The sequence below is a fragment of the Phalacrocorax aristotelis genome, chromosome 14 (assembly GCF_949628215.1).
Source record: "Phalacrocorax aristotelis chromosome 14, bGulAri2.1, whole genome shotgun sequence".
NCBI lineage: Eukaryota > Metazoa > Chordata > Aves > Suliformes > Phalacrocoracidae > Phalacrocorax > Phalacrocorax aristotelis.
The window spans coordinates 3,599,811-3,613,981 of NC_134289.1; the positions used below are offsets into that span (position 1 = coordinate 3,599,811).

Below are 14,171 nucleotides of genomic sequence, written 5' to 3' on the forward strand. Positions count from 1 at the left end.
TGTCCTTCTTTAGCTTCCTCTGAGTACGTGTGTTATGTCGGGCTGTCGGGGATATGTCTTAGAGCACTATTTCCTGGCATAGAAGCAGGAGGTGTGCTTGAGAAATTACTTTCTTACAACACACAGACATAAACTTAAGCTCAGATTAGCAGTCAGCATCCAGATGGATAGTCAGGGGCGAGCTGTGACCAGATAACACGTCTCTGGTAAAATAAGGACGTCTATTAAATGAATCCTGCCTCTAAATGTGACAATACTTACAGTACTGCATTTATACCCACAACTTTGAGGAGGACAAAATTCTTCAGAAGATGGTTGAAGTCTGCAAATGTGTATGAATTTGCAATTTTCTCTCAATAGCCAGGCACAGGAAATACTGAGAAGCTGCTTTCTGGCTTGAATATTCACAAATGCAGAAAGCCCTCTGACAATGGACATTTGAAACTGGTGACAGAGAAGTTTTAGCTGCATTGGTTCAAAAAGGTCGAGGGGCTTAGCCCAGAGTGATGATTAACTCCATTTTCTGTACCGTAACCATTATGAACCTTTCCAGTAGATGGGAAGGGGTTCATTATCCTCCTGCAAAAGCAGGTGACGCAGCAGATGGGGAGAGGTTCATTTTGGTTTTTTACATCTTTTTTCTAATTTAAATTGAAATGAGGATGTGATAATTATCATAAACAGTGGCAGAAAATGCATGGGACGTAGCTCTGCTGAGGGTCTTTATTCTTCAGAGAACTGAAAAATGGACTGTGCTCTCCTGAATTACTGGAAGTGCTTGGTTTGAGTTCTGCTTAATCTCCTCTCAGGGTTGCATCTTCCCGAATTTGGATTTGCAAAACTTGGATAATTAATCTTCCTGAATATTTTTGTCATCTTGCTTATATGTGCATTCATCATATGTATAGCCTGCCGGGCATTGCGAATGAGATCGAGCTCTGTGCCATAACTCTGCAAATGCTGGGATTTTCTTTTCCCTGCTCTCAGGACAGAATAAACATTTTGTGATGGTATGAGAGATTGAATTTGATAGTATAAATAAACCGTCTCCCTGCCTTTCTCCAAAATACCCTTCAAGCCAAAGCATTTGCCTTTTTATGAACACAGCTACGACTTATCTCCTTTAAAACATATTTACGAGCAATTTTTATACTAAAATTTGAACAAGTTTTGGATTTATTTGGGGATATCCTAACTAATTCTTTGGTTTTCCATTTGTGAGCCATTCAAAAGGTGTTATTAGAAAGAAGAGTTTTGTGAACATGCAGGAACATGGGGCACCACGGGCGAAACGTTTGCCTGGTGATAGTGGAGAGATCTGCTTTGGGATGCTGTTTCAGGCTCTCGAGAGATGCTGGGAGCTGTGCTCCTACTGTCCCTGCTAGAAGGAGGTTTTCTCCTCTGATGCTGCGAGGTTGTTGTCTTTAATGGTCAGCAAAATGCACAAAGCCAAAAAAAATTTTCCTTCTCTGTCCTTGTGTTTTCTAATGATGATGATTCTAATGATGATTCAGAGCATTTTACTCTGTAATCCCAACTTGAACAGAAAACCCAAGAAATGCTTGCTTTTGCATTCTAAGAGCAATTTTTTAAAGTATCTTTCTTTTTTTTTTTTTCCTCTTTCAGACCTGGGCCTGGATCAGTTTATAGTGAAACGCTATGATGGGAAGGTGAGCGCATTAGACTATTAAGTGTGTATTATTCAATGGCTTTTTTAACACAGAGTCCTTGAGTTATTACCTGCATGTGGGTGTAAGTTAAATGAGATACCTGAAGTATTCTCTTCTGAGCTTTTTGTTGTTTAGTAGCATTGCAGTACTTTTTATGTAATGACAGCGAGAAATATTTTTAAAGGTGTTTTAATGTTTACAGACAAAATACTACCGCTTCTTATATGCTGGTAGGCCAAGAAATTATAGGCTGTAATCGCGTTTCCTTGCTGCTTCTTTGTAAGTGTGAAAGCTCAATGAGCTATGCTGTTCTGGGGAAAACTTACCTGACCTTTGCCTTCCAGACTCATCTCCAGGTTCCTAAAGGAAGGAAACGCTTTTGTGTTTTTATCTGTATCCCAAGCATGTATTTCCTCCCCCATCAAACACCCTTACTCCATTCCCCTTTTGAACTCTAGGTCCTTCCTACAGTGGTACACAACTGTTCTGGATGTTTGTGCTGTCACGATTTGTGTTGGTAAAATATTGAGCATACTCTGATCTAGCTTTGTCTGCCTGTGTAAGAGAAGCTGTGCAGCATCCTTCCTGTTATTATGCAAATCAGACACAATTAACCACACCGTAAATCCCACTAGTGTGGAGGAGGATGGTAAAGGCAGCTCTGGCCCTAGGACTAGCAGCTCATATCCACTTCCTGATGCAGATAACTGCAGGTTAGTTAATTTTCCATCATATCACCATGGGCACATAGTGGTACTCCAGCTTTCAGCAATATTTTCACTTCACCTGCATCATCTGAAAGTAAAGCTTCTGGTTTTCCCGAAGGGAAGTCACCATCTGATAGCTTCATTGCTGAGTGAAGAAGGATTACGAGAATACAAGAATACCTGACACATAGCGTCAGGCATTTCCAGAAAGCCTTGACACTGGAAGAAAAAAATGCATTTAAAGCTTTATATAAACACAGTGTGGGCTGTACTCGTGCCCTTCCCTGTCTTGTTTTGGGTTTAGTAGGGAAAGGTAAAGACAGAAGGTGATGAAATACCTGGGGTCCCTGTCATCAGCCACATACAAGTGTTTTGGTTACCCAGGCAGCAGAGCGAGATTTTGCTTGAAAACAGGCAACTGGAAATTAGTATTGTGGCAGTTAATTTTGACGCCTAGAACTACAAGGCATGTTGTGAACACTTGTTCTCCCACACCACAAACCCACTATCTACTTTTCGTGATAAAAAAACCCAAAACAAACCCAAAAAACAAACCCCCAAAAAGTACATATATTCTTTGCAAAATATCAAATGTTTCTCCCTCTGGTTTATGGCAGTCTATTTTGCGTCCGCTCACTTTCATCATTTTATCCTGTCAAGCTATCACACTCACCCCTTAGGCTTTACATAAACAAGATTTGTTTGTAGGGAAGAAATGCTGAATCCCACACTATTTTTGCTAATCGTTCCTCTGTTCCTGAGCACTCCGCAGTTGGTTCCTATCACATGGGATAAAAGAGCCAAAGGCAATCCTTTTACTGTGCTCAACTTTCTCTTCCTCTGCCCCTCAGCACCAAGGCCTTGAATTGCAATGCATTTGTATGTGATGAACACAGTCACCACACAGGGGTGTTGAAAACGCACAGTCGGTGGTTGAGGTACCGTGCCTGACTGTGCAGCATCATCCGTGCTCTTAGGGTGTTGTTGTTCAGTGTGGTGAGCACCTCGGCTGGCCGAGGGGTGGAGAACAGATAGCCTTTGCCTTTCGTGCTAACCACCTTTTTCTCTGACCTGGAGCAGCATGAAATTGCTTTTTATGTAACTTATGTTGTCGGTGCTGCACTTGTATGTCTACGTGCTGTGGTTTGGATAGTCTGAAAGTGAGGCAGCAGATTTAGGGTACTGCAGTGGACTTTATTATTGTTATTTTCTCCTGGGATCTTCTTTTTCCACAGTCTAGTAACACCCTAGAAGCAGTTTGCTCTGTTGAAAATGAAGAAATAGGTGTTCTTGTTTGCTTGGCTGTCTGCTTTAAGACACCTTGGGTCTGGCTAAATCTGGCTGTGGCTGGTAGGGTAGTGGTAATATCCAGGTGAGAGGATAATTCGAGGAGAGTAGAAAATAAGTTGGCCGTAGCTCTCCCTTGGTAATGAAAGAGGGTGACAGTAGATTGATCTGTTTGATAGCATCTTGTTCTCGTTTGATTGCTTGCTTTGGGTTTTAGTCTAAGAAACAACACTGTCTTTACTCAGTCAAGCACCAGCTGAGGTGCTGCGGAGCTGACCTTAGTTATTTGAGTTTCACTGGCATAGTAGCACCCGAGGGATAAAACCCTTTTGCATCTCTTCCTCCTTGCCAGTTTCCAACTGCGTATTCCTCTTGGGTTATCCAAGTATCCTCTACCTAGAGATGTTTAAAGTATCGGTGTGAGTTTTGGTCATGTATGTTTGAGATTTAAATGCTACAGGATTAGTAAGCAGATGTATGAGCGGCTCTTTTCACAGAACCAATTTTATTTACATAAAACTACCATCAAAACAACTAATTGGCTGTCGTGCTGTAATTGGGACTGTCCTTGCCAAGGATTTTGTGGAGTGATGTGCCTCTGTCTTGTAATTGTGTCAAGTTTCTGAAGCATCTTGCTGTGCATGTGATTGAATGTTACAGTGAGAAGACAATACCCTTTTCTCCCCCTCTTCCTGCCCCTCCTTCTTCTTAGTGATAATTTATAGAATTGATGGAGAGGGAGGTAAATGTTACTGCCTTATTAATGGGAACAACTCCTGTAATTTGAGCCTAAATGCTTTTTCTTCACTTATTGTGAGACCAAAAAACCCTGGAGACATTGATCCAGCAAAAGCCCTTGGTCAGATCTGTTTGCCAACATGAACTCATACTTCTGCTGCTGGGCTGAGTGTGTAGGGAGGCAACTGGCCCTGGCTCCATTTTTGTCTTAAGTGGGGTGGTTTCAACCGCGGGGAAGCAAGCTCTGGAAAGTAGACGAGAACAGGCATTGATTGCTATTTTTTCAGAGTAGAAAAAAAATATTAATCACTCTGCAGACGTTTCAAAGTGTTCATACTGAGCCAGAACAAAAGGCTGATGTGAGAACAGACACAATCTAAAGTGTAGCTCGGCGTGTTGTGGCGTGAAGGTGTCCAGACCACAACTGTTCATGTGCTCCATTTCCACTGTGTCTCTCCTCCTCTTGCATTTTGGACGTGGGAAAGCAAATGCTTTTTTAACCCATCTGCAGGAGAAAGATGTCACGTTCTGCCTTCTATTGTCCTACCATCTTGAAAAGCATGCCTCTGGTTAGGAGGAGGGAAGTCCTATTTAATTTAAGACGTGCTGTTCCCCTGCTGCGCAATGTGTGTTAGGGCTTAAGAAAGGGCGCTTTTGGGACTGATGCAGAAATGTTCTTTGCACATCTGGTTTTCTAACCGAGGCATTGTGCTGTTTCATCGCTCACTGATTGCGTCTTGCTTAGCAAGATGATAGTGATGAATCAGCTCTCACTAAGTAGAAGTATATATCTTGGCACATGTAACAAAGGATAAGCTTTGTTAATGTTACTTAAGTTGTAACGCAAATTTTGTTTAAAATTCTTTCGTTATGCCCTCTGTTTGCTTGATTTTATTGCCTTATGCATTAATGATTGACAAGCTTAATCTCTCTAAGAAAAAAAAGAGAAGCAATGCTGTTAGTGGTGTTCCTCTGAAGTGTGAGCTGCATACCCACCCTGTTCAGAGCAAAATCATGCCCTGTCACCTGGGTCCTTTGCTGTTGTCCCTGTCGTGGTGAGCCAGCGCAGGGGAGCTCCCAGGGGTCCTGCAGCTGAGCTTTCAGCAGCGCAGCCTGATGTAAAGGTGGGAGCAGGGGCAGAAAATGGATGTGGTGGGTGCACAGCATTGATCCGCCTTTGCGCGGTTGGGTGTTCACACCAAAGGTAAGCTGTAGTGCTTTTAATAGACCTCTAGCCTATTTAGGAAAGAAAAAAACCCTAGATGGCTTATTAGTTTAATACAGAATACACTTGACTTGCTCTTTTTGTTCTCCTGTGGGGAAAATCTCTTGCTGCTGCTTAATATGAACAAAAGCCTTTGAGCTACTAGCGACGGCTTACCCTCCTGCTACCGTTGATGCAGTAAGTAATTATAGAGCCTTTCAGTGCCCTCTGATTAAATTTATGAATTAAGTATTTCCTGCCAGCATTTATATTTACATCTCTAGATGTTTTGGGATGCTTGAGAGTAATGCAGGGCAATAGCAAAATGAAGGAAAGTACTTCAGATGGTTTCTGGGCCTTTACCTTGCAGAGTATTGTCCCTCTCTGGTTAGCAAGAAGTCAGCCCTTAGCAGAGGCAGTAGGGTTGCTTGTAGCCAGGAGGGTCTGCAGACATTCAGTTCCAGTCCTCTTTACTTCACAAAAGGAAAGGCAGTTTGTACTTAAGCACGCCCACATGTTCTGGCTGCTAACTTAGGTTACAGGTGTCTTTTCTATTTTATCCTGGCAATTTGTTCAAAACTACGTGTGCTTTTGTGTTGGTTACTTTGATGTCCTCCATTGAGCTTGAGGTGTAGGAAGGGAATAATCAGGTAGGGGCCAGGAAACATCTGAAACTCACTTCCACTGTGTAATGCAGGCTTGTATCATGGACCAGTACAGTGATTAGCTTAAATGACACTGACCTGCCAAGGCCCTGTAACTGGAGGTGTGTGTCCATTGAGGAAGAGCTGCTGGGAGCCAGCTCAGGAAGAAGATTTCTTGCCAGATGATTTAAAGAACATCTCATGAGCACAGGAGCCTGAAAAAATGTGCTCAGGAAGGATCCCCATGAAAAGGACTTGCAGGTAGATGGACCATCCTTAGTGCAGGCTTTTCTGGCGGATTGAAGGATCTTGCTGCCATGCATGAAAGAGGGGGGAAAAGGGGGACTTTATTTACATGCCTGAATTTCTGGGGTCTTTTGCCTCATGTGTGAGCTAGGGCTGGAGCATGAGACTTGCACCAGAGTGGCGTCAGCTGCCGTAGACCCAAGCTTGCAGTGAGACAAGCTCAAAAGTCCTGTTGTCATTCAGGAGCCAAACATCGGATCAGAGCTCTGAGCCTCTGTGATCTTTAAGTGCCTGTGAAGCCTTCATTCAAAAGGATGCAACTCTAATTGATACCTTAACAAAAGCAAGCTATTGTAATTCAGTAAATATCAGTGTGAAGTGCATGTGCAGTTTACTGAGCCCGTTAGCTGAGGATGCTCAGTGCTTTCTGTAGCTTAGACTCAATGAAAACAGGTGAGGAGTCCTCTGAGTCCAGCTGTGTGAGGTCCTGCCAATGCCTGTTATAAGAGTGTGTGAAATAAATGGATCCCCAGTTATCAGGAGTTTGAGCTGTTGACTCTAGGTTATGGCTTGCTTGGAGATACCTTGAAGCATTCGGCTGTCCTGGTCCATAATCCATGTAGAATATCTGTGTCTAATTTCAGATTTATTGCTTTAAATTCCGTCAGCTTCTGATCTTAGTACAGGTAAATTTTTACATAATAACAAGGAGGCATCTTCTTACATAGCTAATAAACTTAGGATCATCTATACAAAAGTTCCTCTGCCATCCCCAGAAGTGTCTTAACGAACTAGCGGGAGGTAATTCTTGCCTGTGACCCATGTGGAAGCAAGCGAAGATGCAGTTTATTGCAGATAATCAGCAAATCTGAGCTGAGCTGACACGTTTTCTCTTCTTCACTTCCTTTGCTGACACCAGTGTCTGTCTGTGTGGGTTTCTTTGCTGGCTAGGTTTCTCCTCCCGGCCAAGCTTGGTCCTCCCATTTGCTCTGGTTAGTAGTTTTGAGTTACTTTTGTGTTCCCCACTGCTTTTTCCTGGGTGCGGTTCACTGGGACCTGTGTGGACACTGAAATGCGATTTTGAATTCTATCAAACAAAAGCTTAGCTGCTTCTAACACAGGTAAATGAATGATGCACAAACATCCTGGTGGACACCTGGGTTGCTCTATGTCCACGTACAGAATATGCTTCATCCTTCCTTACCTCCTCTACCAAATGTTCATGGCATGTTTCAGTTTTGACAGATCTCTGTTCACTGTTATCTTTTCATACCACTAATTCTGCTGCTCGTTTTCACAGGGCTCGTTTGGCAGATGCTACTAAACTGCTGTGGTTGCTGTATGTCCTCTTTCATTTTGATTTCTAGGTACCCAGCGGGTGTTTCTTCCAACTACTAATATCGTTGATACTTGTGTCTGTATTCTAATTATGGTTTGGGGTTTTTTTGGTGTAACCAAGCATTCCCTCGTTTTCTTCCCTTTTCTAACCCTCTCCCCTTCCACCAGGATTTCTGGCAGGTACAAAGCAGACAGCATGTGCTTTGATTAGTTTGTGCTTCAGACCTCATATTATGCACTTTTCATGTAAAAGGGACAGTGTATGCTCACCCCTTCTCCCTGCTCCTTGAATAAATAATCCTGAATCCTTTCCTTGATCCTCAGCCTGAAGGATTTATTTCAGAATACTTAAATTTGGCTTGTTACGAGTACAGTACTCCAGGCAACCGTTAATATGTGGCTTTATTAAGGGGAACATACTCAAATAAGTATCTCCCCATTCTCCTATTTTAAGTGTCTTTTGAGGCTTCTGACTTACTTTGCAGCGTGTTGAGACTGCGATAGAGCCGGCTCTGTTGAAAAATGGCATTTTCTACTCGAGGCCACAAAGTTAGTTTTACTCTGAGAAAGGACAGGTGTTTCTCTGACCAAATGCTGCAGGGAAGCATCATGTATTTGAATATGTGTAAGTTAGGGGAAAGTTATTTTTGCAAACTTTCTTGAGTTTGTGAACTTAGAGAACTACATAGGGTGAGCTATATTAAAGAATATTTTAGGAAGAATTTATTTGGATGTTATAGTTAATAAGATGGTTTCTAGGAAAAGGACTAGAAAGCAGAGGGAAGTTCATTTACTGTTAGTAAGTAAAGAAGGAAATGTACTCTAAATGCCTTGTTTGCCATGTAGCTTTCTGATGTTAATGAAATCCATAGGGGAAGTTAGCAAAAAAATAAGCAGCTTTGTGACAAAGTGCCCTTAGTGGGTGTATGCGGTCTTTTAATCGAAGTGATTTATGGGATCATTTTTTGGCTTTAATATCTTTGATAGTTTTGCTGGTGTTAGATTAAGGCTTAATACTTAAGGGATACAAAACTGAGCTCTGATAACTCTGTCCCTGGGTAACAGGGAGTTTGTAGGGAGAAGGGGAGAGGGAAGGAGGATGGACTGAGCAGGACGGGAGGCAATGTTTGAGGAGATGCTTGACCTTGCTGACTGCAGAAGGAGCCCAGTTCTGGAGAGAAGCAGGTGAAGAAAGGAGGAGTGAGGGAGCAGAAGGGAATGGCAAGCTTTTTAGTTGTTTCTTAGTTTGGTTCCTTAAACCATTTGTGAGTGTGACGATAATCTCTAATTACATGATTATGTGTGGTTTTTCCCCAAACCCCTTTCTTGTTTGGCGAGTCATTTGTACAGAGTATGTGGCCCCGACCTTGTTGACTGAGCCAATGTTTAATACTTGCTTTCTGTACAGAACTATTATTTTCCTCGTGTACTTTCACACTGGAATTTTTATCGGAGAAAAGGGGCAGTGTGCATTATCAACGTAATGAGTTCATCTTGGAAATGCAGGCTGAGGTGAGGGAAAGCAGTATCCCGATTTCCATCTGGAGACCTAAACAGCCATTTAAATTCAAAGGTGTCAAAAGTGAACTCACTTTAGAAGCATGATTTGGGACATCAAGGACCTGATTTCAATCCTCCCCCATCAAATTCCTGTGATGAATGCTGCTGTGGTCCTGCAGGTTGTGGTTTCGTTACCCCGCAGAGGACCGAGACAGTGCAGCGGAGGGAAGCAGAAGTGTAGACTGTCCCTTTTCTGAGGCATTTCCTATTTGCTTTTCCAGCAGGGGTTTCTCCCTTGCATGAGTGGGTCTGCTGCCTGCGAAGGGTCGGGAAAGTCTGTGTCGTTACTCTTCTTGGTCATACACTGGCCTTGCGTTTCAGGTGCAGTTTGTTTTAAAGGTGATGAATATTACAGGGGAATGCAGATTTCTCTTTCCAGTCTCAGGACACCGCCCGTAGTAATAATTGCTGCCTAAGTTTTGATTCTCTGTACGCGTCCAAATTCAAATTCAGAGGGGAAGAGTGTGCAGAACAACTTCATCCATGTCTACCTCTGTATTTTTGTCCCCCTGTGTATATATACAGATAAAAAAACCCCCAAATCAAAGGTTTTAAAAACCTCTTTGTTAAAACATACTCCTGCAAGGTCATAAGCTGCAGTATTTATCTGCCAGCAGAAAATTAAGCGTTTTCCTATGCTAACACTTACCCACCACCATTTGCCATGTGGGCTCTGTTTGTGTTTGCCTCTGTTAGTATGTCGACTTCATAGTAAATAATTTAGAGCCACTAGGAATGACACTGTAAACTTTTCCACTGCAAAAAGATGTTTATGAGTTTCAGAAAGTCCTTGTGCTGTTTATATCACAACCTTGAACACTTTTTTCTTATTTAGTGATATATAAAAAAGTGATATAAAGAATCCCAGGCGGTGCATCTAAAATTACTTATTTTGCATCCACATTCTAAAGCTGCCTTTAAAAAAATGTGAATTCCTCTACTCTCCCCCAAGTCCTTTTTTTTGTCCTTGTTTCACAGTGTGGAGGGACCTCCCCTGCCTCTTTTTTTCCCCGAAAGGGCTTTTGAACATCTAGGCTGAAAGCCTCCGTTTTAAAATTGGATTCTGAAAGCCTCTTTATTTCTTTATTTCAGTTTCTTAATGGTAGGTGGTGAGGTGCCAACATGAGTCCTCATGAAATCTCTAAATACATGGGTTTATTTCTTTAAAGTTTATATCTTCAATAAAATGAGCAAGAATTAAATATCCCCCGTATTTCAGAGCCTCCAGTTCAGCATCTTGATGCAGACAGAGTTCAAAGCATTAATATTTTTAGTTACCATAGCAGGCTGCATTGCCTGCAGTTTTCACTGGCATTTCTTAAAGAGTTTTGCCTTATCTGTCTTGTGTGACAGACTAATACAGAGCATCTGCTGCACAGGCATTAGTCAGCGCGTGTCTCAGTGTCTGTTTCCCCAGATTTTCCACAGCCCTGCTTGGGAAGGAGCTGTAGCAGTCCGTGCCAGCACGACGCTGTCCTGCAGGCTCTGCAGGACCGGGCAGATACGAGCCGCGTTGCTGCACGTTTAAATCTTGCGTAGCGCTAAGCTCATACTTTTAAGATGCCAAACAATGTGCCTGGTAGGTGCTAAAGAGTGTTTAAAATGCCTTAATTAAATGGATTGTCCAATAAATTTTATTAAAAGCTTTGTTTTCCCATCCTCAGAAGGATACATAATAATTTTTTATTTATAGGGGTGCTGCCTACTGATTTAAGCACAAGGCATCAGGCCACGTGCGAGCAGGATTAATAGCGCGTCGTAGCTTTGTGTACTGCTTAATGTTATGTGCACAAGTACTAATGTGGGTATTTTTCCTCCTCTTAGAGAGATTTCATTTGTAAAAAGAGACATATCCCAAAATTGCAATAATATGGAGGGTCACCTTTGTAAAGCCAGAAAACTCAGAAACAAGAAAAGAAATTGCCTATATTAGGCAAACTTGTAACACAGATTTTTTGGAAACTGTAGAAAAGGTAATATTTAACACTGAACATACAGCGTTTTAACAACTTTACCTGTATGTCTACAGCTACCCATAAAAGAAATACGTTAATAGATGGTTTTTGAATGGTTTGCATAACTGAAGGTGGTCAGTTGGGACTGGAGGAGAATTGCTTTACAGCAAGGTGACTTTGCTGAAACATTCACGGTTTTCTATTCTCTTAAACAATATTGGTAACCTTAAAGTGTCTCTTTTAAAAAGGAACAAACTGAGTATGATGACATTTGTCAATAAAAGATGGTTATGGCTCACCTAAAATTCCCTACTAATTTACAAAATTACTTTCTGGTTCTGGCAAAATACTCATTATCTTGCATGTACTTCGATATTTAATCTGTTGTTGTTTTGGAAGGCATAATTCGCTGCTGAGTGGTCACATAAGGCTGATATATACACCAAAGCTTCAGGAATTTAAGTATAAAGGTGGTGTTGAAACATAAACAGGTTATGTGAATAAATGTGCCAGGAGTGTGTTCTCTCCTCCAGACTGAAACGGAAACTGTCAACTTTTAAGTGACTTACAAGAATGTGTTCTTCCCAAAGTGGCAAATTAAATGCTGCTCATTAAGTAGTTTCTGAAATGCAAAATGAAGTGGAGCTGCAAGGATTTAGCTGATAAGGCTTTTCTAAACGTGCGTTAGGAGTGCAGAGCAAACACCAGCACTGCACCTTGAGTCCACCTCTGCTTTTGCAGAGAAGGCACCCCTTATTTTGCAAAAATACATCTTTTTTTCAGCTTTGCATGATTGAGCATTAACATGTTTCACTCCTCACTCAGCCCTGGGAAAACAATTTTAAAATCCAAAATAAAGGTAGTAATTGGTGAGGAATGGAAGGAATCGGTGGGTTTTTCTCCCCAAAAGCCTTTGTACCTGGGAGCTGTACCACGTACGTGGCTGGAGGGAGGCTCCAGCAGCAGATCAGTTTTGGGGTAGAATACATGAAGTTCGTGCTTTACCCTTGGGTGCTTTGCGTGCTTGCAGCCAGCCCGTGACGCAAGGCTGGGGAGCTGCCTGCATGCGGCGCGCGGCTGGGTCTTCCGCCGCACACAGATCTGGAGGGGGAGGTTGGTCGCTGTTATTGATCGGTTCAGCCCATGTTCTGGTGCTGTTTGTTGGGCTTGGAGCCGGAGTTGGAAAGGCCAAACCAAGCTTTTTATTTTGAAAGGCAGTTACGTTATTATTTTTTAACCTGTTGTCGATGTCTGCTGTTGTAAGATAATCCGCCTGAATGCCTGTAAAGTTTTATTCCACTGAGACGGGACTGCCGGCTTTTTCACTGAACTTACACAGCCATGCTTGTGCTGAAAGCAGTGGTACATTCGGATTTCTTTTTCTTTTTACACGTTAATTTGGATGTTTGCTCGTTTGTGTGCTCGTTTAATATGAGTCTACTGCTTGATTAAAAAAAATACGTCATACTTGCAAACTGTTTCCTGTGGCTTGCTCACTTGTGAATGCTCAGTTTGGAATGTTTTTTTGGGCGTGCTGAATGGTCTTAATCAATTACTCTGGTTTTGGGAATGGATTTAACATAGAAAAAAATTCTTAAATCAGACAAACGTCTTCCATTTAAGTGAGCACTTTGTATCTGAACACAAGCTAATTCGCAAAAGGGTGTGAAATATGAAAGTTGTCCTGAAATTGTGTCTACGACTAATTTGTGAAGACGACATGTCTTTAAAAGAGGATGGAGGCTTGGAAAAGGGTTTTTCCTTACAATTTCTGATCCCAAGCATTACCTGTCTGTCTAGAAGGGATGGTACAGTATGCTGGAAGGGAAGTAGGATGTGGAAAAGAAGCTCGAGGTCTGTAAGTAGTGGTTTTAGGTGTGTGTTAGAACTGACTTTGGGTCTCTCCACCTTGAACTTTGAGGGATCGCCAACAGTCCACGTTCTGCTTTGTAAAGAAGGTAGATCTAATTATTTTTAATTTTACTTTATTGTGTTTTTTCGTGGGGATTATAATATAATTCTGGAGAACACCATGTTTAATGGTGGGGAACAACCCCTGAGAAGGATGCCTCCAGCCCTTCCCGTAGTGGGGCGAGTGTCCCACGTACTTTGTGGAAAGCAACCAAACACGCAGCTCCTCAGTGAGCCGGAAGGAAATAAATGGGAGAGCTGTGAACTTTTTTTAACTTCTGCCCTCCTAGCGCTGAGAACCTGAAATCTTATTGGTCGGGTCAGTTGTTATTGTAGCAACTTTGCTGCATGTTTTTTTCCCCCCTATTTTAAGATCACTGGGAGAAATTCCCTTTCCTGCTGGCTGCGGGCAGGCTGGGCACTGTGGTGCTAGCGTACGTTCCCCCTCCCCAGGTTTCTGAGAAGTAGATGCTTGTTTAAAATAAATAAATAAAGATTTTTACGTTGTTCAAAAATAAGATGCAAATGAGTAAATGCTTCTCCCTTCTCCCATCTGTCTAAACCTTTGTATTTCAGAGAGCAATTAATTTGATGTATTTTTTTATCGTTAGTTTATGGATGCAGTTTTCAGCTTATGAGGAATATTTTGAGCTGTTTGATGCTGACTATGAATTTTAGGTTCAGAAAAGAAACCCATAAAAATTAATAAACCGACCTCTGGAACTTTTTCATGGGATCCTTCAAGCGGATGAAATAGGCTGCTAATAGCTAGTTTATGATAAACGCTGCTGAAGACAGGCAATCAGAGGAAGGAGCAATAAATCACACGAGGAGGTGAGGCGCTGCCGGCAACGCCGCCGGCAGCAATCACAGAAAACTGCTTTCTCCACAAATCCTGCCTTCGTTTTAAA

The 14,171-nt window shown here is 42.1% G+C and overlaps 1 protein-coding gene across 5 annotated transcripts in view; it reads left to right on the top strand.

Moving 5' to 3' along the window:
• MICU1 (mitochondrial calcium uptake 1) overlaps positions 1–14,171 on the top strand; it is a 110,790-nt gene that overhangs the window by 42,866 nt on the left and 53,753 nt on the right. For all 5 annotated transcript variants that reach the window (XM_075109378.1, XM_075109381.1, XM_075109377.1 and 2 more), the window contains one exon: positions 1,627–1,670. In XM_075109378.1, coding sequence (XP_074965479.1) covers positions 1,627–1,670 — 44 coding nt within the window. The remainder of the gene's footprint in view (positions 1–1,626; positions 1,671–14,171) is intronic.